At 55.0% G+C, this 23,873-nt stretch overlaps 1 protein-coding gene across 1 annotated transcript; it reads right to left on the bottom strand.

The window, feature by feature from the left end:
- Window positions 1–3,576: 3,576 nt before the first annotated feature.
- SLC2A11 (solute carrier family 2 member 11) lies at window positions 3,577–19,319 on the bottom strand. Its single transcript, XM_060120969.1, has 12 exons — window positions 19,098–19,319; window positions 16,390–16,488; window positions 13,969–14,129; window positions 10,763–10,887; window positions 8,982–9,111; window positions 8,330–8,478; window positions 5,284–5,471; window positions 5,063–5,173; window positions 4,693–4,794; window positions 4,486–4,561; window positions 4,139–4,266; window positions 3,577–3,920 (listed from the first exon to the last, which is right to left on the bottom strand). The coding sequence occupies exons 1-12, from the start codon at window positions 19,260–19,262 to the stop codon at window positions 3,720–3,722; spliced, it is 1,635 nt and encodes a 544-aa protein (XP_059976952.1). The 5' UTR covers window positions 19,263–19,319; the 3' UTR covers window positions 3,577–3,719.
- Between the last annotated feature and the right edge of the window lie 4,554 nt (window positions 19,320–23,873).

The following is a 23,873-nucleotide window of genomic DNA, read 5'->3' as shown; positions in this document are numbered from 1 at the left end:
CGTGTGCCACAACTACTGAGCCTGCGCTCTAGAGCCCGCGAGCCACAACTACTGAAGCCCGCGTGCCTAGAGCCCGTGCTCCACAACAAAAGAAGCCATCTCAATGAGAAGCCTGTGCACCGCAACAAAGAGTAGCCCCCGCTCGCCACAACTAGAGGAAGCCTGCATGCAGCAACGAAGACCCCATGCAACCAAAAATAAATAAATTTATTAAAAAATATATATACATTTTATAAATAAATAATAAAAACGTGTGCTCTGTGGAAGGCACTGTCAAGAAAATGAAAAGGCAAACCACAGACTGGGAGAAAATATCTGCAAAAGATGCATCTGATCAAAGACTGTTATCCAAAATATATAAAGAACCCTTAAAACTCAACAATAAGAAAACAAACAACTTGATTTTTAAAAACAGCCAAACAGTTTTTTTTTTAATTAATTAATTTATTTATTGGCTGCGTTGGGTCTTCGTTGCTGTGCACGGGCTTTCTCTATTTGCGGCAAGCGAGGGCTACTCTTTGTTGCAGTGTGCGGGCTTCTCATTGAGGTGGCTTCTCTTTGCTGCCGAGCACAGGCTCTAGGCACACAGGCTGCAGTAGTTGTGGCACGCGGGCTCAGTGGCTTGCAGATTCTAGAGCTCAGGCTCAGTAGTTGTGGCACACGGGCTTAGTTGCTCCACGGCATGTGGGATCTTCCAAAATGGCCAAAATCACTGACAACACCAAATGTTGGTGAGGATGTGGAGCAACAGGAACTCTCATTCAGTGCTGATGGGAATTAAAATGGTATAGCCACTTTGGAAGAGAGTTTGGCAGGTTCTTACAAAACTAAACATACTCTTACCCTACGATCCAGCAATCATGCTTCTTGTATTTACCCAAAGGAGGTGAAAATGTATGTCCACACAAAAACCTGCACATGGATATATATAGCAGCTTTATTCACAATTGGCAAAAGCAACCAAAATGTCCTTCAGTAGGTGAATAAACTTTGGGACATTCAGACAATGGAATTTTACTCAGTGCAAAAAGAACTATTAAGCAATGAAAAGACATGGAAGAAACTTAAATGCATATTACTAAGTGAAAGAAGCCAATCTGAAAAGGCTACATACTCTATGATTCCAACTATATGACATTCCGGAGAAAACAAAATTGTAGAGACCATAGAAAGATAAGTGGTCACCAGGCGCTGGGCAGGGGCAGGAAAGGGATGACCATGTAGAACAGAGAGGATTTTTAGGGCAGGGAAAATACTCTGCATGATACTATCATGGTGGATAATGTCATCATACATTTGTCCAAACCCACAGCATGTAAAACTACAGGAGTGCACCCTAATGTAAACCGTGGACTTTGGGTGTGATAATGACGTGTCAATGTAGGGTCGTGGATTGTAACAAACGTCCCACTCTGGTGGGGGACGTTGATAATAGGAGGCTGTGTGTGTGTGGGAGAGGGGGCATATGGCAAATCTCTGTACTTTTCTCTCAATTTTGCTGTGAAATTAAAACTACTCTAAAAATATCTTTTAAAAATAGTGGGCAAAAGACTTGAACAGAGTCTTCACAAAAGAAGATACGTGAATGGTCACATTAGCACACGAAGAGATGCTCAGCATTATTAGCCATCAGGGAAATACCTCAATAAAACCACAAGACGCCACTACACACTCAGTGGAATGGCTAGATTAAGAAGAGTGACATTGCCAAATGCTGACAAGGATTTGGAACATCCAGAAGTCTCATCAATTGCTAGCAGGAATGTAAAACAGTATATGCACTTTGGAAAACAGTTTCCGCTACGGTTAAACATACATTCATTATTTTTTTTAACATCTTTATTGGAGTATAATTGCTTTACAACGGTGTGTTAGTTTCTGCTTTATAACAAAGTGATACGTTCATTATTAAACTCAGCAATTCATTTACCCCAAAGAAATGAAAGCATACATCTACACAACTTGTGCAGGGATGTTCATAACAGTTTTATTCATCATGGCTAACAATTAGAAACAGGGCTTCCCTGGTGGCTCAGTGGTTAAGAATCCGCCTGCCAATACAGAGGACATGGGTTCGAGCCCTGGACTGGAAAGATCCCACATGCCGCGGAACAGCTAAGCCCGTGTGCTACAACTACTGAGCCTGCGCTCTAGAGCCCGCATACCACAATTACTGAAGCCCGCGTGCCTAGAGCCCGTGCTCCGCAACAGGAGAAGCTGCCGCAATGAGAAGTCGGCGCACCATGGCAAAAAGTAGCCCCCACTTGCTGAAACTAGAGAAAGCCTGTGCGCAGCAACGAAGGCCCAATGCAGCCAAAAATAAATAAATAAAATAAATAAATGTATTTTTTAAAAAAACAACAACCAATTAGAAACAGCCAAATGTCCACCTGCAGGGAAATGGGTTAACAGATGATGGTATATCCATACAGTGGAATACTATTCAGCCATACAAAGGGATATATGCTAATACATGCAACAACACGCATGAAACTCAAAAACTTTATCTGGAGCAAAGCCAGACACGAATGCATACATATGGTATGAAATTATATCAAATTCTGAAAAAGAAATCTGACCTGTAGTGACAGAAGGCAGGTCCGCGGTTGCCTAGGGCCTGGGGTCGGGCAGGGTATTGATTGCAAAGGGGCACAATGGAACTTTGGAGATGATGTGACCGGTCTACCTTGATGGTGGTGGTGGTTCATGGATATGTACACCTGTCAAAACTTATCAAACGTAAACTTAATATGGATACATTTTATTGTATGTAAATTATACCTCAATAAAATTGATTTTTAGCAATCAATTCCTCAGAAAATCCTTCCCTGACCACTCCCCTCTCAAACACCCCTTGGTATACACACCCTTCAGAAGCTGTATTTTCTTCCACTTCATTTCCCCAAGTTTGTTTTGTTTTGTTTTAAGATTTTTTTGATGTAGACCTTTTTTAAAGTCTTTATTGAATTTGTTACAATAGGGCTTTCCTGGTGGTGCAGTGGTTAAAAATCTGCCTGCCAATGCAGGGGACACGGGTTTGAGCCCTGGTCCAGGAGGATCCCACATGCCACGGAGCAGCTGAGCCCATGCGCCACAACTGAGCCTGCGCTCTAGAGCCTGTGAGCCACAACTGCTGAGCCCACGTGCCACAACTACTGAAGCCCGCGCGCCTACAGCCTGTGCTCCGCAAGGAGAAGCCACCGCAATGAGAAGCCCACGCACCACAATGAAGAGTAGCCCCCGCTCACCGCAGCTAGAACCGCTAGCCTGCTCGCCACAATGAAGACCCAAAAATAAATAAATAAATAAAGCCAAAAATAAATAAATAAATAAAAATTTAAAAATTTGTTACAATATTTATTCTGTTTCATGTTTTGATTTTTTTGGCTGCGAGGCATGTGGGATCTTAGCTCCCCATGCAGGGATCAAACATGCACCCCCTGAATTGGAAGGCGAAGTCTTAACCACTGGACTGCCAGAAAAGTCCGCCCAAGTTTGTAATTGTGTTTTTATTGGTTTCCTGTTAACTGCCTCCAGACAGGGAGCACCGAGAGGTCCCAGACCCCATCTGTCCGGCTCACCACTGATGGCTAAACACCAGGCTTGCACACAGTAGGTGCTCAACAAACACCCATTAAACAAGGGGATGCAGGGCTGGTGAATGGAGAGGGCCCGAGGGAAGAGCAGCAGCCGGCTGGGCCCCAGCCAAACCTGCTGAGCTAGAGTTCTGTGGACCGGATGACCTCCGGCCTGTCCACGCGGGGCCCTGGCTCCACCCCGGGGAAGTTGAGTCTGTGCAATTCCTCTGAGATGTCCATGAAGCTCTTCCCTCTGGTCTCAGGGAGGAAGAAGCCAGTGTAGACGGCCCCACAGACACAGACACAGAGGAAAGGAACATAGAGGAAGTGGGACAAGCCCTCCTGTGGGTTAAGAGACCCAAGCTCTGGTGTGGCCCATTCAGCCCCCACATGGAAGGCCCCACCACAGGTCCTGATGAGGGACTCGACCCTCTTGGCTCAGATAAGCCCCATCCCCTTCAGTCTCACACCTCCTGGATGGAGCCTCCCCTGGGGTTCTCATGCTGACAAGGACAAAACCTACGGCAGGGCCCCCGGGAGGGAGGGGCGGGCAGGCCTACCACGATGAAGGGGAACCCCAGCCCAACTAGGAAGAGCATGGTCCACATGAGCATCCCGCAGACCATGTAGGCAGCAGGCCGGGCCATCTGGTCAAACAGCTCTGTGGCCAGGATCCCGGTCACTCCGGCTGGAAGGAGGAGTGGGGACAGGAGGCTGCCAGCCAGGGCTCCCTGGCCGGCCTTCCCCCCACCTTGCCCCAGACAAGAAAGTGGGGCCCTTCCAGCGCTCCTCCAGCCATTCCCTCCCAGAAGCCTGTACAGTGGGGGGAGGGCACACCCAAGCATCCTTCACCCAGACATCCGTGCTCCTTCAGCCAGGCCCAAAGACAGGAGCTCTTCCCACTCACCAGGGCCAATGCCAAAGCTGAGGATGAAGGCAAAGACGCAGGACATGGCCAGGTAGGGCATCCAGGGGAGGGAGCTCTGCGGCAGAGGGGCGGGGGTGAGGTGGTGGTGAGGGGAGGTCAGGCGGGGCCCAGCCGCCCGGCCCTCATCCACGCCCTGCTACCTGCAGGCACAGGGCCGACGCCCCGCCCTCATCTACGCCCAGCTACCTGCAGGCACAGGGCCGCTGTGAAGACGCTCCCCCAGCAGGTCATCAGGCCGTACCCCACCATCAGCAGCATCCGTCGGCCCACCCTCTCGATCACCACACACTGCAAAGGAAAGGAGCCCTCACTGATTCACTGGTGTGGGCCACGGTCGCGGTCCCCTCGGTTTGCGGGCCAGCAGTGGGGAGGGGCCTCATGAGGAAGCCCGGCAAACTAGATGCTCGATAAGTGCTTGCTAACTTGCCGTATTTTAACATAGCGACCTGAAGTGGAAGTGGCTTAGCGCTGAGGCCTGCGGTCCCCGGAGGGCCAGCACCCCCAAGGGTCCGCCGCAGGGCTGGGGGATGAGGTGTCATCCCGGAGGCAGACTCACGCTGAGCAGCGTCGCCAGCAGCTCGCAGCCCCCGGTCCCGATGGCGGCGTACTGGACCTTCTCCGGGGGAATCCGCGCCTGGCTGAACACTGCCGACGCGTACGCGTACACCTGCCGCGGGGGAGTGGGGGAGGGGCGGGAGGCCGAGGCGCACCGGCCCTCCCCGCCGGCCCTTCCCCCTCCCCTCTCCCCCCAACCCCGGCCTGGCCCGGACTGCTCACCGTGTCGTTCCCGCACAGCTCCATGGCCCCGCCCAGCACCACCAGGCTCGTCACCTGCCTCCGCAGCGCGCGGTCCCGGAACAGCTCCCACGGGCGCCGCGCGCGCCGGCCCTCGCAGGCGGCGCGCTCCCGCTCCAACTCGGCCAGCTCCTCGGCCAGGTCCGCGGGGCCCCGCAGCCGCTGCAGCGCTGGGGGAGGGGGCAGGGCAGAGGACGCTGAGCTCCCCTCCCCCAGGCACTCTGTGACCCCCACAGTGAGCTGCCCACGCCCACCTCCTTTCGCCTTCCCAGGGTCCCCTTGGTCTGATGGGGATGATCAGTTCACAGCACCACGGAGCAGAAAGGGCTTTAGAAACTCGGGGTTGTGCGGGGGCATCACACAGGACACAACTGTGGCCGATCTCCACTGCAGTCTCAGTTCACCCCTCCCTGGGCCATGGGATTTGGTAGCTGCTCCCACTAAAGAGGCATGTATACACCCGCCCCTTGGTGCTGGGCTGGGCCCTGCGACTCGCTCCGGGCCCGTAGAATTAGGCTGTAGGAGGGCGTGCCGCGTGTTCCAATACAGCCTCAAGAGACCTGCTGGTTTCTATTTGGTCTTCTGTCATCATCATAAAAACTTGCGGTGGGGCTGGCCCACTGGTCCCAGGAAAAAGCAGAGATGGCCCAGCTGGGACCGTCCTAGTTCAGCCAATGCCCAGCTGACCTACACCAGTGACAGAGCCTCCAGCCAGACCTAACCTTCATCAGCCAACCCGAGAACTCAGAAGCTTGGGCTAAGTAATCGTTTCCTTGGTCTCCCGCGGAGGTGCGACTGTTAGGCAGCAAGAAAAAAACGGACTAAAAAAACCCCTGGTATGGGAGTAGGTGACGCCATAACTAGGACCTATGACATGCAGTGTTGGTTCCTAACCAGGCAGAGGACGGTGAGGAGGCTGGAAGAATGAAAGCCCGTGTAACGTGCAAGAAACAAAACAGGTCTAATGAACTTCTGGACTTGGGCAAAGAGATCTCCAAGCGTCGAAAGCATGAGCTAGCTGCCTTTACCTGAGTATTCTGAGCTGATTGTAAGGAAAATGAGCTCAAAAAGACCTTCAGAGGGAACACAATTTAATCCAATTTAACTTATTTCAGAGCTTGCTAGGTTAGTTAAATAAAAAAGAAAAAGAAATCTGTTTTTCATCTCTAGCTTCTCCATCTAGCAGAGTCCTAAGTTAAATCACAGCCTGAGAGCAAAGACTAGATCCAGAGCAAGGCCAGCGAGCCCTGGGCTGAGGGTAAAGATCAAATCAAGGGTATGGCTTCCTGCAGTGCCTCATGGACCCTCCGGGCTGGAAAAACGGGCATTACAGAGGCTTAAGGGTATTGGTCCTCCGCAGCTCGACATGCCCTAGATTCCAGTAATTAGGTTGCAAGAGAGAAGCATGTCTCGACAAGAATTGTGGGTGTGGCTTTCTGGCACATAAATCAAATGCACAGAAAGTTCACATCATTTTTGGGGAAAGTTGTATTGACAGAAGCTCTGCCGGCCTGGATGAAAAGACACCAAGACGGTTTGAAATGTAAAGACTTCTGTGCCCCAGTTTTCTATAGGTACATTTTCCAGGGCCCTCTTCAGGTGTCAAGGAAGGTGATAGAAAAGGAAGGTGATAATGTCAGGAGGCTCACAGTCTGATCTTAAATCTACCCCGAACAGCTGAAGAGTCTTGACTAAGTCCCTGTCTTCCTTTAGGCATTTCTAATCTGTACCACGAGGGTGCTGAAGAAAATGATCCCTAAGGCCCTTTCTAGTCCTGACAGTCTATGATTCTATATGTCACAGCCTGGACTCCACTGAATAACATAATCGCTGTTTAACACTGAATTGTCTTGTGGAGTCATATTACAGTTAAATGACTCCAAAGTGCTACCGTGACACCCAGATTCTCAGTGGCCTGGGGAGCCCCTCCCTGGGGGCAGAGCCAGGGCTTCACGCAGGAGCACTCTCCATCCCAGGGCAGGGGAGGCTGGCAGCGTTTCCCCAGGGGCACTCAGCATTGCTGTGGATTGGCAACTGCTTTCTGCCTCCTTGCCGCCTCTTTTTGGAAAAACAGTTTTTCACCAGTGTCTGCTGAGTGCGTGCGAGGCGGAAGACTTCTGTTTATCTCCTGGGTCTTTGGCTCAAGAAAAGGCATATATAGACTTGACATGATCTGAAGACCCTGGACTTCAAGCCTGATGCCATGATTGGGTGAGACTTGGTGGGGGTGGGGGGTGTTTCCGGATAGCACTGAGCATGTTCCTGCTCAGGGCAGGGACATGAATAATAACTGTGGCCACCATGGCAAGCTGGGAAGAATACATTAGTGGGCCCTGGTCTTCGCCCCTTGCCACATGAGTGGAGATGCCATGGATTTTCCCATCTCTGGACTTTGGGTTCAGTGACGTGCCTCTCCTTGGCTAATGGGAGGTTAGTGGGCAGGAAGGGACCAAAGGTTTGGAAAGTGCTTGTGCAGTTGGATCTGCCTTCCGGGCTAGTCTGTCAGTACCAAGAGTGCAAGGAGCAGTGTGTGCAGCAGAGCTGAACTGCTCCAGCCCAGACCAGCCTCAACTGGCCAGCCCCAGCTGATCCCGACACCATGAGCCAGCCCAACGTAAAGGATTGTGTGCTTTAAGCCAGAGATTTGGGGATTGTTCCTTTGGCATCATTATCGTGGCCATAGCTAACAGGGAAGACCATCAGCCCAGCTGGCATTGGGCCCTTGAGGTCTTACTCAGTGTTTCTTCATCTTGCATGTCAGGCAGGGGGCAGGTGGCGCTCCTTCTCTGCACCACCCTGGGGGTTCCCAGATGGCAGGTGCTGGGTCTGTTCCATCCCACTGCCTTGGCGCTTAGGACAGCCCCTTGATAAAGAGCTCTGAAGGGATGGATGGATCATGAAATTGAGGCACAAAGAGAGGGATAGCTTTTCCTGAATAAATGCGACCCAGGAAATAAGGACCCACATGCTCTGGCCAGATGTGCCCCATGGTCAAGGGTGGTCTGGGGGCCCGAGGTCAGGGACTCACCTGCCAGACAGGCCTCGGAGTCTCCACAGTCAATGAGGAGGTAGCGTGGGCTCTCGGGGAGCAGGGGCAGGGAGGCCAGCTGGAGCACCCCAGGCACCAGGCAGCTGGCCAGCAGCAGGGGCCAGGCCTGCGGGCCACCCAGGAGCTCCCTGGGGAGACAGAGGAGAGGCTGGGCCAGGTGCCTCCTTGTCAGAGCTCTGTCCCCTACTGGCCCCCCTGAGGGCAGAGGGTCTGCATTGCCCTGTGCCTCTTCCCAACCAGCTCTGGGTCTGGACACCCAGGTAGGGACCCACGATAGGACAGGGTCATAGCCCCACCTCATCCCTGGCAACTCCTCTCCCCAGGGCACAGGGCTCTGCCCTCACCTCCCTTTTCTGGGATAAACAGGACACGCTCCCTTTAAAAGCCCAAACCTGCACCCTCTCCTCTTTGCTCCCTGATCCGGAGAGGCGAGAAGAGGGTGACTCACACCAAGTGTGTCTGACTGACACCACACTGGCCAGATGCACATGGACAGGGTTTCAACGGCTTCATACAAGGAAGCAACGCCTTAATCCACTTGGGGGGTAGGGGAGAAATTTAGGTGAAGAAGGCCTTTCCCTGGCATCCCTCTAACCTCTCAGTGCACGTGGGGTGGGGGGGCGGCACTTACCTGAGTCCAACCACCTGACCCATCACGACCCCCAGGGCGGCGAAGATGGCTGAGGTCATGGCCACAGCCCCTCGGAGCTCCTTGGGTGCGCTCTCCCCCAGGTACATGGGCTGGACGTTCATGCTCACACCTGGACGTGAGCACAGCAGCCGTCAGCCACAGGCTGGACTCCCGCAACGCTTGGGCCCGCCTCTCCCCGCCACCCCCGCCTGCCCCCGCCGCGGCCTTGGCGCCACCAGCCCATCATCTACAGGCACTGAGTGCTGCTCCCTCAGCCCAAGCGCTCTGAGGGGTTCCTCCCCACCTGATATAGGGCCAGCAGGACTCCAGTCAACTCCCAGGACTTCTGAGAGAGAAGCCCTATCACCGGGAGGAGTGTGAGGGGCTCAGAGGGAGCAGATGCCCACCAGCGGCCCCGGCTCTCACCTCTCACGTCAACTACCACCGCATGTTCTCCCCCATCTTGGCTTCCCTGGGGACGCACCTCGCACCCAGGCAGCCAGTGGGAAAATGGAAGTGGATGGCGCCCCCACTACCCACCCCAGAGGGTGACAGCTGGCAGAAGCTAGGAAGCCGCAGTACTGGGGCACCATCCACCTGGGAACACGTCAGGGAACGCTGCTCCACCCCCTCCCTGATGTGGGATCAGGAAACAGCCCTCAGGAAGGTCCTGCCCCTCTCTGAGCACTGGGTGGGGGGAGCTGGGAGGAAGGGGGGTACACTGATTGCCAGAAGCTCTCCCATGGAGGTACACCCACTCTTCCTACAGACAATTAGGGAGGGATTCCTTCTGTGCCAGGTACTCAGGGCACAGAGTTTGACCTGGTCCCTCTTCCCTGAAATGTGGGCTGTTCTGAGTGACTCACTTCTAAGTAGACTGTGGCAAAACTGATGGTGTATGACTTCTGAGATTAGGCCATAAAATGCACTGGGACTGTGTCCTTGCGCACACATGTGGGCTTCCTCTCTCCCATCACTTCCTCTGGAGGAAACCAGCCGCCATGCTGTGAGAACACTCAAGCAGCCCTACAGGGAGACCCATAAGCTGAGGAGCCCGGGCCTCCTGCAAACAGCACGCGAGGGCGCCATCTCAGAAGCAGGTCCTCCAGCCCCAGCCAAACCTCAGGTGACTGCAGCCCTGCCTGACAGCTTGATCACAGCCTCCTGAGAAGCCCCAAGCCAGGACCACCCAGCTAAGACACTCCTGGTTCCTAACCCAGAGAAACCATGAGTTAATAAATGTTGCTGGTGTTAAGCCACTAAATTGTGGAGTACTTTGTTTCACAGGAATAGATAACTAACTAATGAAGACATCAGCACCTGGCTGTATAAACAGTAGGAGTCAAGGGGGATTGTTGATGGGCACCCCTAAAAGCCCAGGTGGACACGCTCAAAATTCTGCTCCCTCCCGTGACAAGCCCCAGAGCCTGAGGGGTCCCTAAAAGGCTACTCTGCTTCTGTAGGGAAGGTCAGAGAGCCCGTCCTAGATGCCTTTTCATCTTGACTGCCAGGAAGCTCCCAGCTTAGAGGACTTCTGTTGGTTTAAGTTTGGGGATGTTTGCCCTCCCATCCCTTACAACTTTTCCATTTTTCTAGATCCACTTTAAGTACCTAGTTATATGACCCTTTTTAAGATAAATCATATCTAATCATTCTGCAAAAAAAAAAAAAATAATGGTGGGCATGAAAGGAAAACAAATCAATGAATGAAGGGAATAAAGAGGATACAGGAAAGTGTAGGAACAGAGGCAGGAGGGGATCCACACACACACACACTGTACCTGCGCTGACGCCCACGAGCAGCCGTCCCAGCATGATCATCTCAAAGGAGCCTGCTCTGCGGCTGAAGCCAAACAGGGTTGCTGCAACCACCACGAAGATGTTATTCACCAGCAGGGACTTCTTCCTTGGGGAAGCCAAACACAGGCGAGAGAGGTGGGTTCAGTGCTGAGGACCACCCCTGGGGACCCTTCTCTGAAGCTGCAGCCAGCCCTGATCAGACCTGTGTGTGCATGAGGGGACTGAGTCAGGAGTGTAAGCTACACGAACAGAAATGACGCTGGCCACTGTAGCTGGGGTCACTTGTGGGATGCCCCCAGGGGCCTACTCCCACTCCCCTCCTCCAATATGCCCCAAATTACTCTCCTTTCTGCCTCCGCCACGGCTTGAAGTGACAGAACTCGTATGGCTTTATCCCTACAGATTGAGCATTGCTCTCCTCAAACTCCTCTGTAAAGCGAAGGGCCTAACATCTGATTTCTCAGACTCAAGGAAACCCTAGGGAGGAAGAACAGGGGCTTCCGGAGTGAGGGAGGGGACACCTGGGGAGCCAAGTGCATTGCAGAGTCACTGTTCAGAGCCTTCAGGATGGCTGGGTGGTCTCTGCCAGGCTGGTTCAACGGGACAGACGGCAAAACAGGAAGGAGCACTGGGCATGTCAGCAGCTCCACCTCCTCCATGAGGCGTCAGCTCTGGGCTCCTGACACCGCGCTCAGAGGCGCCGTCATGCAGGTCACCCAAGAGAGGCCACAGGAGGTCATATGGCGCATGTACTGACAAGGAAATGAGCCACAGGAAGCCGCTGGCCTGCTCCAAACCAACAGCACAGGGGTGAAAGATGGGCCAAAGCTCAGATCCCCTGGCCTAGAGAATGGAGAATGACCGTAGATTATAACTTGATCCTGTGGTAACTCCAGTTGTGACTTATAAGCCACATACGGCTTCCTCACTGATATAAATTAATACAGTACTTCCAAGACTTTCCTGGTGGTCCAGTGGTTAAGACGCCACGCTTCCAATGCAGGGGGCACAGGTTCAATCCCTGGTTGGGGAAGTTCTGCATGCCAATGCTGCGCAGTGCAGCCAAAAACAAATAAACAAAAAAACACAGTACATCCATTGTAGCTATTTATCCGGCGAATGCATTTTGCTGCATTTCAATACACAGACGACAGCAGAAACACTTTACTTCCACCCGGCAGGGAGAGTACTGCACCTTTACCGACCTCCTTAGGGACATGGCAGCTCTCCAGCTCTGGGCCACACCTGCTCCATGGGGAGCTGCCCACCTCAGGCATCTTGCTGGCCCGCTGCTTTGATGACTTTATGCTGAAAGGACCTGGGGAAGAGGAAGCGGCAAGTGCACCCGACGTCATGGTAACGTACAAGCATGACAGAGTGGGAGCCGCCACACCAGTGGAGTTCCTGACGTCCGAGGGCACATTTCCTCCAAAGTGCGGGTTGGCTTGCTGCCCTTCCTCTAAGAAGGGTGGACAAATCTCAGATGGCTTCTTTCTACTTTGGAGGCAGCCTGTCCCACAGTGAGTGTCGTGATCTGATACCTACACTGGATATTTGCAAACCTGGAAGCTGTGAGTGGAGTATGCCCTAGTGGATCCAAACCAGCTGCCAGAGGCTCCGCCCCTCGACCCTCTAGACCTGGGAGATTGTGGTGCTCAAAGTGCCCCCAAGGAGAATCACAGTGCAAGACCTAGGATTCTGGAGTAAAGCCACTACTTCGGTGAATTACTACCCCCTTAATCAGAAATAACTCCTGGCTGGTCACTAGGCCCTAGTGGAGAATAAACACCAGAATGGGGTGTTTGGCTATTGTTTTAGCCAGCTGAGTCCTGGTTTTCTGTTACTTGCCGTTGATACTTCTGCTAAATACACAAACATGTTATCTGTGCAATTTTGCTTCCAACAAAGGAGGTTACATCAGTGGAAGCGGAAGGATGGGTGCCCACGGAACTCAGTATCGCGTTAGGAACCCCGTCATTCAGAAGTAGATGACCTCAGAGGGTAAGAGCCTGCCGAAGGACCCACACCATCAGGACTGCCCTGCTCACTCAAGCATGAAGATTGGGGTCACGCCGATGGGCAAACAGCCTCAGGCCGGTGGAAGTGCTGACCCAAGACAGGAGCAGAAAACCTGAGGATGGACGTTCCCGAGGCAGGTTTTGGAGTGACCAGCTCCAAAACCCAGGAGCAGACCCTCTACCTATGTTTCCAGGTTCTGGATCGTACGCTTTAAACTAAATTCATCCACTAGTTTCCTTTTCTTTGACTAGTTTCCCCTACACTTTCTTCTTTCTTCTTCCCATGAGGTGTCTTGAGGACAGTTAAGTTTACCATTAAGTGTGTAGTGTGCAGAATATCAACACGTTAACGGCAGGGCTGGCAGATTGGTCGTCACGTGGAAACTCTGCACTCAGGGAGGACACCTCCGTTGTGTCGTCCCTGGTGGCTGTGACGAGGCAGTGCCCTGGGTGGTCTCAGGAAGGACTGAACCAACTAACGTGAGGAGGGGCACATGGGGAGCTGAATATATGGGTGAAAGGTGCCGACACGTGCTGGGTGGCCAGCCAAGGGGGGGACCATGAGAGCCGCTTGTTTTCCCGCCCGGCCTTGCTTCTCTCCTGCTGTCTCACGGGTGTAGGCGTGTGACCCAAGGTGGGCCAGGAACAACCCGTCTCCCTTGATTCTGAGAGTGAGTGAAGATGCTGGAGGTGGAACAAGGCTGGAGCTGATGCGCTGAAGGCATCTCCCAGGAGGAAAGCCCAGGCTAGGGTGGTCTTGCATCCTGCCCTCCCCAGGCCTGGCTTTTGACCACTTCCTTTTGTCCTATGAGCTGCCCCAGTATCCTTTGCGTTATCACAGTTTTCCATTCAGTCTGTCAGAGTCTGTCTCTCTTGTTTGCGACCCAAGATCTGCATCAGTTGGATACAAAGGGGGGCACTGGGGAGAAAACACCTGTTCACAGTCAGACAACATGTGTTGTATTGGCAGCCATGGGTCCTCCCTCCCTCCCGGCATGGGACTCTTCCCTCTGCCACATCTGCTGGGAAACGTGAGTCACCCGGTGAAACTGCAGGCAGAGCGGGAGGCTGGTGAGGAGTTGACTCAGGCCTGGGCCTGCCGGGCATCCTGCCCACACCCGGGGTGCCCCTCATTGAAGGGCATTTGGGGGTCCACGGGAAGCACTTACCTCCCCAGTGTGATGGCCAAGGGGCCAGCAAGCAGTGCTCCCAGAAGGCCCCCCACGGGGTACAGAGACACGATGAGGGACCACACAAGCAGGACCAGATGGTCGGGCAGCGGCCGGTCAGTTCGCATCCGCCACGTCTCATTGGTGAATTCTTGAATGTACTGTGGACAGAGATGCCAGTCAGCCCCCCTGGGGGCGGGGGCTCCCTCCCCACAACAGGCCTTCTCCCCACAGGCCCTGCCTCTGCAGAGCAGGCAAGTCTCCCCAGCAATCCTAGTCCCTTCGGGGCAGGACCGAACTCACCCAACTGCAGGGCACTGTGCCGTCTCTTTCAAACACAGTGTCTCCTGGAGCTCAGAGCTGGCCAGTCTCTATGTGCCCCTCTGAGTCCACTATCAGCACCCCTCCCCCACTTTTGGCCTGGGAAGCCACCTGCATGGGCCACATCAGCAGGCTCCCTTGATGACCAGCTTTCTGATGGACTTGGCCATCAGTGAGCATCAGCAGAGCAACAGAGGAGGCAGGAGGGGTGTTTGTCCCCAGGGCTCCGTCACTGGGGGCACCTCAGGATCGCTGCAACGCCTGACCAAAAGACCCAGATACCCTCCTCTTGGTCAGAGATGAATGTCAGCGTCTGGCTGGTCTTAGTCCTCCCAACACGACGTGAGGGAGGACGTGAGGATGACCAGGGGGTGTAGGTAAGCAGGCCAGCTCAGGGTAATGGCTGTTAGCCTGGTGCCTGCCAGGTCCCTCTGGGGGAAGGACCTGTCTGGGGGAGCTGGGACCAGGGCCAGCCTCCCCTGACCTTGGCTTGAAATCCTCAAGGGTGACCATTCAAGGGGGTAGGGGAAGCCTCAGAAGCCAAGGAAGTCTCATTTGCAGGACCCAGTGATGGCCCATGGGAAGCAAGGCCTGAGAGTGTCCTGCTGTGGGCAGATCCCTCTCCAGCGTGCAGGTTTGCACTGAAGTGGACACTCGCATGCTTTTTGAATAAACAAATAAAAAAGCGAATGGAACTCAGACCCCCCCTTTCTAAACCCTTCATTTCATCCTATTTTAAGGGACTGGGCAGCTATAGTTGTTTCTGCCCAGAATGTACTCCCGTCCCCAACTTCTAAGCACCAACACGCTTTGAGGGAAATTCTTTCCCCTTGACAATTACACCCCCCTACACAGTTGGTCACCTGACCCAGGCCTGGCCAATCAAAGTGCTCCACCCTCCTGACCACATGATTGGTCTAGTGGGCATATGATCCAAACCAGCCAATCAGAGGGCATGTGATCCAAACCAGCCAATCAAACTCTTCCCCAGCCTTTCTGCTGGAACTAACAGGGAGGACTTCTGTTTGGGGGTTCCCAGTCCAGGACAGGAAGTGAGTCTGGTGACAGCTGCTCTCTTGCACTGGGTGGAGGATGATGCCCTGCAGGGATAGGAGAGCCCCAGTTCCATCCTGGGACCTGTTTCCTGCAGCCCCACCTCCTTCACAGCTATGTGACAGGACACTTGCCCTTCTCACTTAGGTGGGATAGAGGTGGCTTCTATCAATGGGGCCGAGAGATTCATCCTTTCCACAGGCATTTACTGAACGTCGGCACAGACCAGGACAGAGTCAGGTGCTGGGGACTCAAAGATGACTTGGACACTGAGAGGAGACCAGCAGGAGGCTGAGACCAAGGGCTGGGGAGGGAGGGTGACTCCAGCTGTGGGGGCTGCTAAAGGACGGCTTCAGGGAGGTGATGGCATTTGGGTGGCTCTTGAAGGGCTTCTTGCAGGTGGGGCAGAGAGGGCTTCCCATCAGAAGGAGTCTTCAAGGAAGGGCTGGGTGCATTGGGGGAACTACGTTTAACCTGCTTTGATAGCGGAGTTGGGGGAATGAAGGTGGAAGACAGGTGGACAGGTTCTGATCCCAGGAGGCCATGGACTTCAGATGGATGAGTCTGTCCTTATTCCTGTAGGCACTGGGGAGCCACAGAATGTTTCTGGGCAGGGGAGTGGTTTGATCAAATTTGCGAGGATCTAGAAGGGGGAGGTCAAAGGCAGGGAGGCCAGTGATACAGGCGGGAGAGACGGGGTCTGAACTGGGATTGTGGAAGAGACCCGAGGAGAAATGGCTGGAAGCCAGAGGCAGTTAGGAAGGACTTGGTGTCCAAGAGGGAGGGAAGAGTCAGGGCGGACCCCAGTCACTGGGTGGATGGTGGAGTCATCTACTGATATCAGGGACTCAGGAGAACTTGCCAGTTTCAGGGGAGGATGCAGAGCTGGGTTTGAAATCGCAGGGCCTGTGGAGCATCGCAGTGGAGGTGGACGTGTGGGAGAAAGCGCCACCAAGTGGCTGCTGGCCTGAAGATCCGCTGCAGGCAGCGGCTGGCCCTGGCCCAGCACCCGCTGGGATGGTGACGGTGCGCATGGAGGGTACATACCGAAGTCGGGGCATTGATGATGGAGAGGTTGTAGCCAAATTGAAAAGTCCCACCAATGCCAGCCGCACAGATGGTCAGCAGCAGGACCCTGCCCTGGAACTGAGGAGAGAGGAGAGGACACAGAGTGCCTGACTACAGCCTCCACCAATCCCAGCACTGCAATCTATCTGAACCAGGCAATGATGGCTCCACTTTGCAGATGAAGACGCTGAGGCAGAGACGAGTTGCCTAGTTAATATGGCTGGCAGGTAGCAGAGGCACCCCTAGCCTTCTGCTCTGAGTCCAGGATCTCACTGCCCCTTCACCCCTGACAGCATTTTCCTGAGATGGACAGCCATTCCCGGCCCTCCTTGCCGGGCTGCCCCTGGGCATGCCTGCTGTGGCTCAGGGGACAATGCCTTGAGCTGGGGCCCCACAGGCGTGAAGCTCTGCCTCTGGCAGGACAGGAGTCCCCGAGCTACATTGACGCGCCCCAGTGAAACTCTCTCAATAGAGTGGCTGGGCCTCCCTCTCTTCCCTCCCAGCCTGTTCTGCCAGGAGGCTAAGAGGAGGGGCCACACGGACCTGCATGTGTGGGGGCCTGGGGGGGGCACATGGAGCAGCAGAGAGCAGCCTGGGTCGCAGTGCCAGCTCTGCCCTTCCTCCCTCATCTTCTCTAAGGGGCTTCCTCGCTGGCCCTGGTGACGATAATGGCTACCTTCAGGCTGGGGGACAGCCAATGCGCATGTGCACTACACACACCTGGTACAACAAAGGGCAGCTTTTCATCCTCATGCAGCACCCTTAGAGATGGAGGGAGAACTCCCCAAGGCACCCAGCTCAGCGCCCTGATGCCCCATCATTAGATTGGTATCTTCTTCGGGGGATTCAGTCTTGTTTATAATTTTTCTCTTACAATTTTTAATTACAAAATAACCTGCTCGTTAAATTTTTTGAAAATCCAGTGTACGCTAACAGTTCTCCACTCTCCCAAAGAGCAGTGAACTGCTTCCCTCAGATATTTTCTGAGACATTCACAAAGTGGTTAACTATACAAAAATCAAATTGTTGATCTTTTCCTAGTAACTCTATACTACCTTTCTTGCTCAGGCAAATTGTCCCTCAAATATAAAGCACTGTGTCATATTTATTACTTTTTAAATTCTTAAATACAAGTTTCAAGTCAGAAGGATGTTTGGCTAAGGGCTTCCTGAAGAACCTCCGGAACCTGAAGACTACTTACTCATTCATCCGTCAAATACCAAGTGCCTGTCCCAGCCAGGAACTGAGCTGGGAGGCACACACAGTGCGGCGGGGTGTGGGGTGGGGAACGACAGACCTGCTTTCACCATATTGTGAGAACATGGCCTGGGGGTGGGGAGGTAGAGGCTCTGAGGGCAGGTTCCTGCCAGAGATCTTGCCACAGGTCTGCAGGCAGGTCTATGACAGGCACCCTGGCTGCCCGCAAGTTCCTACAAGGTCTAAGTAACTTCCTCCCAAGCCTGAAGCCATAGGGGGAAGCCAGGTGAGAACCCAGGAGTCCCGTCTCAGTCTCACTGGAGTCACTGGAAGCACCCTGCTGGGCTGCCCGGAGGTGAGAGTTCCATTAAGAGAGCAGATCTGCAGGAAGCAGCAAGTCACGCACTGCCTGATGAGAACTGAGCCCATGTGACAGGGGTGCCGGCAGGTCTCCAAGACTTCATTCCATGAGATCGTGCATGGAGATTGCCTAGTCCTCTGACTGGTCATGGAAAGCATTCAGACATTAGCTATGGTGGTGATTATTAAGTCAGTGAATAAAGATTTCTTGCCTCCCTACTGTGGGCAATAAATCTACTGTTCTAGGTGCTGGGGATATAGTAGCGAACAAAAGAGACGAAATCCGTGACTATTCCAGCGGGGGAAGACAGGCAGTAACAAATAAACAAGGAAAATACATAGTAAGTCAGCTGTGCGACGTAGACAGAAAGCAGGCGAAGGGGAGAGGGGCGTGTCTGGGAAAGGTGGTCAGGGAATACGCCATGAGAAGGGGGCCTCCGCACAAAGACTTGAAGGAGGTGAGGGGAAGCGCCATGCAGATCAGCGCCGGTTGGCGGGGTACACCCTGAGGCGGGGTGGTGAGCGTTATAGGCTTGCTTTTCCCGCTGCCCCGCCCCCTCGGTGCAGCAGGACGGGAGGACGGAGTTTAGAACCAGCGTGGAGGAGATGAAGGTTGGGGAGAGAAGTGAAGGTGGGAAACAGGCCCAGGACGGGATGAGGCGGCCAGGACTGCGGTGCCCAGGGGCTGCTGCTGCTGGGGGCGTGTCCGGCCCATACGAGGACCAGAGGGATGCTAGCCTGGGACGCGGCCAGTGCGCAGGTCCCGTGCGCAGTGCGCACACTGCGCCCCAGCCCAACACTGCGCGTGAACACCTGCTCTTGTTCGTCTGGGCCGAGCACCTAGCTCCACTGTGCACACTCAGATACTTCTGTACACTGGACGCGTTCGTTGAGCCTTCCCAAGTGCACGCCAGTCCGCAATCCCTCATCCGATAAGCCTGGGCCGGCAGGTCTCGGAATTCAGACGTTTGCGAAAAGCGGATCGGCGTGGAAGAGGGAGGCGCATGCGTAGTGGGCACTTGCGAAGACTCGCTCAAAGCTTACCTTAGCCAGAGCGCGCGGCCAAGACACGTGCGCAGGCGCACAGGGCGTTAAGGGTGTGGGGGGCTGGGGTCCCGCGAGCGGGTCACCTGAGTCCGAGGCTGTAACGGCGGCTCGTGTTCATCCTCCATCCCTCCCTTTCTGCAGCTCTGAAGGTGAAAAGCCACTGACTCCTTACTCGGCCGAGCCTGTGGCCCATCTCCGCAGACCGGAAGGGGGCTCAGGTCCGAAGTCACCACGGCCAGCCCCTGCATCTGCCTTCGCCTGTCGTGGCCGGCGGCTCTGATCAGCGCGCTCCAGACTCGCACGAAATCCCGGCCCTGGCCCCTAGTCCCCTCGTCTCCTCCCCCGCTGCCGCCTCCGGAGTGACTCTCAGCCCGTCACTGCTGCGCTCCCCTTTGGACCTCCGCCGCCGTCCCTTCCGGCCCCTCTGCCCGGCCTCCTCTCACCCCAATCAGGCGCCCCTGCCCGCCTGCGGGAGGCCCCTGTCCCCAGGCACTATAAGGGCCGAGCCCTTGATTCCGCACAGGCATCCCCACTCTCCTCCAGTACAGGTGTCCCCGCCCTTTCCCCCCGGGGGAGGGACAGGATTAGGAGGGCCAAAAGGCAGACCCACAAGTCTGGAGAGCTCTCATCCGTCCGTCCTGGCAGAGCCAGTGACTTGGAAGGCGGGTGGGAGACCCAGTCTCGGGTTGCAGCCCGGGGATCCATTCCGTGAGAGGCCAGCCCGGCCTATGCGACAAGATTAGTCCGGCCCAGTGGACCTTGTGAGATGAGGAACCACCGGGTCCACTGGGCAGGATTAATCTTTTATTTCTCAGGGCTTCTCAGGTCCTTCATGAATCCAGGAGTTGGATTAAGGCCAAATCGAAACCAGTTGCCAAAGATGCTATTTTTGGTCATAGAAACATAGACCTGAAAGTGACCCTAGGAAGTCATCTGAGCAAAGACTGTGATAGGACATACACCAGAAGGGATACTGTTTTATTTTTGCTGCCCTGAACTTGTAAAAGTTTCTAAAAAACATCATGCATTTTTTAAGGAAAAATATCAATACAATAAATAAAATATTAGCAGTTGCTAAGTGCATGCCTTTCTGCATCTCTGCATCAATTGAGATGATCCACTGCTGTGATAATACCCTCTTCGCTCCCTCCCCGCCGCCCCCCCCTCCATGGACACCTCGCTGGAGTCAGCCCCCCAATGCGTGGGCTCCCCAGCCACTAATTATTATCCTTAAGCAAGGGAGCTTGAGGTTTCTCTTTGGCAAACATTAATCAGGAGTTTAACCTTGAGTGTGTGACAGTCAAGGTTGTGAGTGTTTGTGGCTGCCCAGTGCTGATGGCTAATCCTCTCAACGTCCCTGAGACTCCACAAGGTGGAGTCTGTGTTCGCAGCACCCCTGCAGCCCTGCTGGAAGTCGGGGCTGGGCTTTCAGATCTCCAAGTCCAGCGCAGACCCTACGGGATGGGGCTGTCAAACCACGCCTGAGTCAGGGGAGCATGGAAAGACAACCCCCACGCGTGCCGACTCCTCCTCCGGGGAGCTTCCCGCGTGGATTCCCACCCAGTCTCGGATTCCCACCCAGTCTTGGTTTCCCCGGTGAGAAGGCAGAGGTGGGGGTGTTACCAAATCTTGGCTCCCTGTCCACTGATGCCGAATAGAAATAAGGAGACAGAGTTTGGAGGAAATAGAACAGAGTAGCTTTATTCCTTTTGCCGGGCAAGAGGGGAAGACAGTAGGCTAGTGCCTCAAGAACTGTGTCCCCCTCCTCGGGGAATCGGAGAAGATTTTATATGTGGGGCTCGCAGTCCCGGGTATATGATAAGGATCAAAAGTAGTGAAGGTCTTGCATTTCTTTTCTTCTGCAAATTCATGGCCAAAGCTGGCATCAGGCGGCTCAGCAACCAGGTCTGGCGTCCCTGAAGTTATCGGCTGGTGACCTTCTTTCTGAAATGAAGAGTGCTACAAGGGAGTGTAGGGGGAGAAGAAAGGCCAGGTGCAAAGGGTAATTTGTACGGAGTCAGAGAGTAATCAGCTTTGTGAAGGACAAGTCTAGCTACAAGTGTTTGTTAGTAGTAACAGCTAAAGAATAACCAGGATTACTTAACTCTTTCAGGCCTGTTTATATTGTTTCCCCAGCCTGTTGATTGTTTCCTTATTTTCCTTGTTTATCAGAAAATTCTCATGTCTATTTTTCCTGCAACAGGGTCAAGGGAGGAGGGGTGGCCTGCTTTCAGTCACCAGGACTCAGGAGCTCCGGGAGGGAGGCCAACGTGGGTGGTGACGCCCCTCCCCCGCCATGGGAGCCACGACCCACGCTCCCTCCTACACTCCGGAGCCTGTCACTCTGCAGATGGGGAAACTGAGGCCCAGAGCTGGCGGTGAGGGGGGAGTAGGGGGATCCACCCCGGCACTCAGCGGGAGGCAGGGAACACAGCGGCTCGCACCGAAGGTAATCGATACCGCAAAGCTGGCTGGAGGGCTCCACCGGGTCTGCGCTCCACCGAGCCCCCGGCTGCTCCTACCCCCTTAGAAGCGGCGAGGCCGCCTCGTCGACCCGAGCCCGCTCCAGAAGGTGCCTCCACTGTTACCCGGGCCCGGGGACTCCGCTGACGCCCGGATTAGGCCTCCCGGATTAGGCCTCCAGACCCCATTTAGCCCTCCCAGGCCGCCCCCGCCAGTTGCCGGGATCCGTCCCCGCTGCCGAGACCGGCTCCGGCCGCGAGGGGGCGACAAAGCCCGCGCTTCGGGAGTTGGCGCGGCGGGTCGTCAGACCTCTCGGGGCTCCGCGGTGGCAGGGAAACCAAGAGGCCTGAGCCAGGGCCCCGCCAGGTGCGGGGAACTCCGGGGGGAGCTGCCCCCACGGTCCCTGGGCGCCGAGTCCTGGCCGATCCCGGGCGTCCCCTGTTCCACGAGCCCCAGGTGATTTCGTTTCCTTAGTCCTGCGCACCCAGACCGCGCCCCGCCGGGGGCCGGGTGGGGGGGGTAGGGCCTTGGTCGGGAGTTCGGCGGTCTGACACCCAGCCCACCCTGCCTCTGCCTCGCTGTGTGCCTCCCCTCTCTGCTCCATGAAGGGTGGGACAGGAGTCTGGATGGTGGCCTAACCCCTGGAGCCTGGGCTCAGGCTGGCCCCGATGGTCCCTGGTCTCTCCTTCAGCCCATCAGCTGGGCATCCATCACCGGGTGGGTGGTGGGTGGACTGACCTGCTTTGACCCGACTGCCTCCCCTCTGACCTCAGCGTCCTCATCTGTCAGCTGTGCTTTCCAGGAAGGGCTGGGGAGTGGTTCAAGGCCTTCCCTGTTCCTCCCACTTGGACTGGCAACTCTACTCTACACCAGGAGCCTCCCAAGGAGGCACTGGCTGGAGTTCAGAGGCCAGCTGACCTTGGGCACCAGGCTGTCAGGGTGGGCAGTGAGCCATCACCAAGCACAGCAGGCCGGCCACAGGCCTGGCTGCAGCTGATACCAATGGGGTACCTGCAGTCCCAACATGTACTTCCTCTCTCCAGGCTCCATTTGCTCACCTGTAAAATGGGGACATCATGACGACTGACCTGCCCCCTGCACAGGCACTGCACCCTCAGGCCCCAGGTGTGTCTGTTGACTGCCCGCACTGAGCATCCTAAGGGCAGGTACTGTGCCCTCTCTTGATCTCCAGACAGACCCTGCCTGTGGGTAGGTGAACATGAGGGGCTGCAGCCTGACTGAGTGTGGAGGGCAAGGCCTAGGGGCAGCCCCTGCAGGCTCTACCCCAAATCCAGCTTCTCCCTCCTCCTCAGAGCTGGCATCCACTCCAGTTCTGGGTCACATTTCCAACTTAACGATTCAAAACTAAGAAAGAAAGAAGAAACCCCAAGCAACAACCAGCCGAGCAGCCCCTCCTGGCCACCCTTTGATATCTGAGGACTGAACAGTAGAGCTGATTGCGGATAGGAGGTTTAAAGCCATCTTAATTAGAAGCAAAGAATGTCCTCGGGGTTGGCTGTTCTAAAAATACAGCTGTGCCCACATCTGGAGGGGAAGGGTGGGAGGCGGGGGTGGGGATGGCGGTTAGACAGAGTCTGAAGTGCTGACGCCTGCATTCCCTGGTGGGGGAGGCCCCCTCCCAGCAGGGCCCATGGTGGGGGAAGAGGGGAGGACACCAAAGTGGTGGCCAGTCCCCTGTGGCTGGGCCACCTGGTGCAGGTTTGGGATGGAGCTGAACAGGCAGCCCACCCCTTCCTGGGCCCACCCTCACCCCTTCCCCATGCCCTCCCCACACCCCAGCCTCAGTTTCCCCAGGGGCCTGGTTAACGCCCGCTGCTTCTTTCACCAGCCCCCACCTGACACAGGCACAGCTTCTGACCGGGGAGGGGATTTTTCCTGGGTTTGATATTGAGTGCTACTTGTTACCTTTTGTGAACTTGTTGCTTGTTTTGTTCGTGTCCTCATTCTAAACAAATGAGGTACTTTTGTACCTAATCTTGGACTTGTAATTTTGCATTTGTTTTCTTAAAGAGGCCCTAATACCTCACACAGGTGAAGGGCATGCGAGGCTGGGAGAACATCTTGAGTGAAATGTGGAGGCGGGGCTTGTGGTGGTATCTGGGGCGGGGGGTGGGGTGGAGGGGTACAAGGACGCAGGGTTCCTGTCCCAGAGTCTGAGCGAGCACCTGGCCTGGGGCTCAACCTCCCCGGTATGTGAGCAGGGCCTGGGCTGCTTGGCAGGGGTGTCGGGGGTATAAGCCAGGTGGGAGATGGGGGAGCCCAGGGCCCTTCTGAGCTTCTCCATCCACCTGCTCTGAGCACTCAGTCACTTTCTGGGCAGGGCTCCCAGAGTGGTGGCCCCTGTCCTTCCAGGTCCTTGCCAGACCACAGATGGG

The sequence above is a fragment of the Lagenorhynchus albirostris genome, chromosome 14 (genome assembly GCF_949774975.1).
Source record: "Lagenorhynchus albirostris chromosome 14, mLagAlb1.1, whole genome shotgun sequence".
NCBI classification, from domain to species: domain Eukaryota; kingdom Metazoa; phylum Chordata; class Mammalia; order Artiodactyla; family Delphinidae; genus Lagenorhynchus; species Lagenorhynchus albirostris.
The sequence above is the reverse complement of the archived record's forward strand: the minus strand, read 5'-3'. Positions and strand labels throughout refer to the sequence as shown.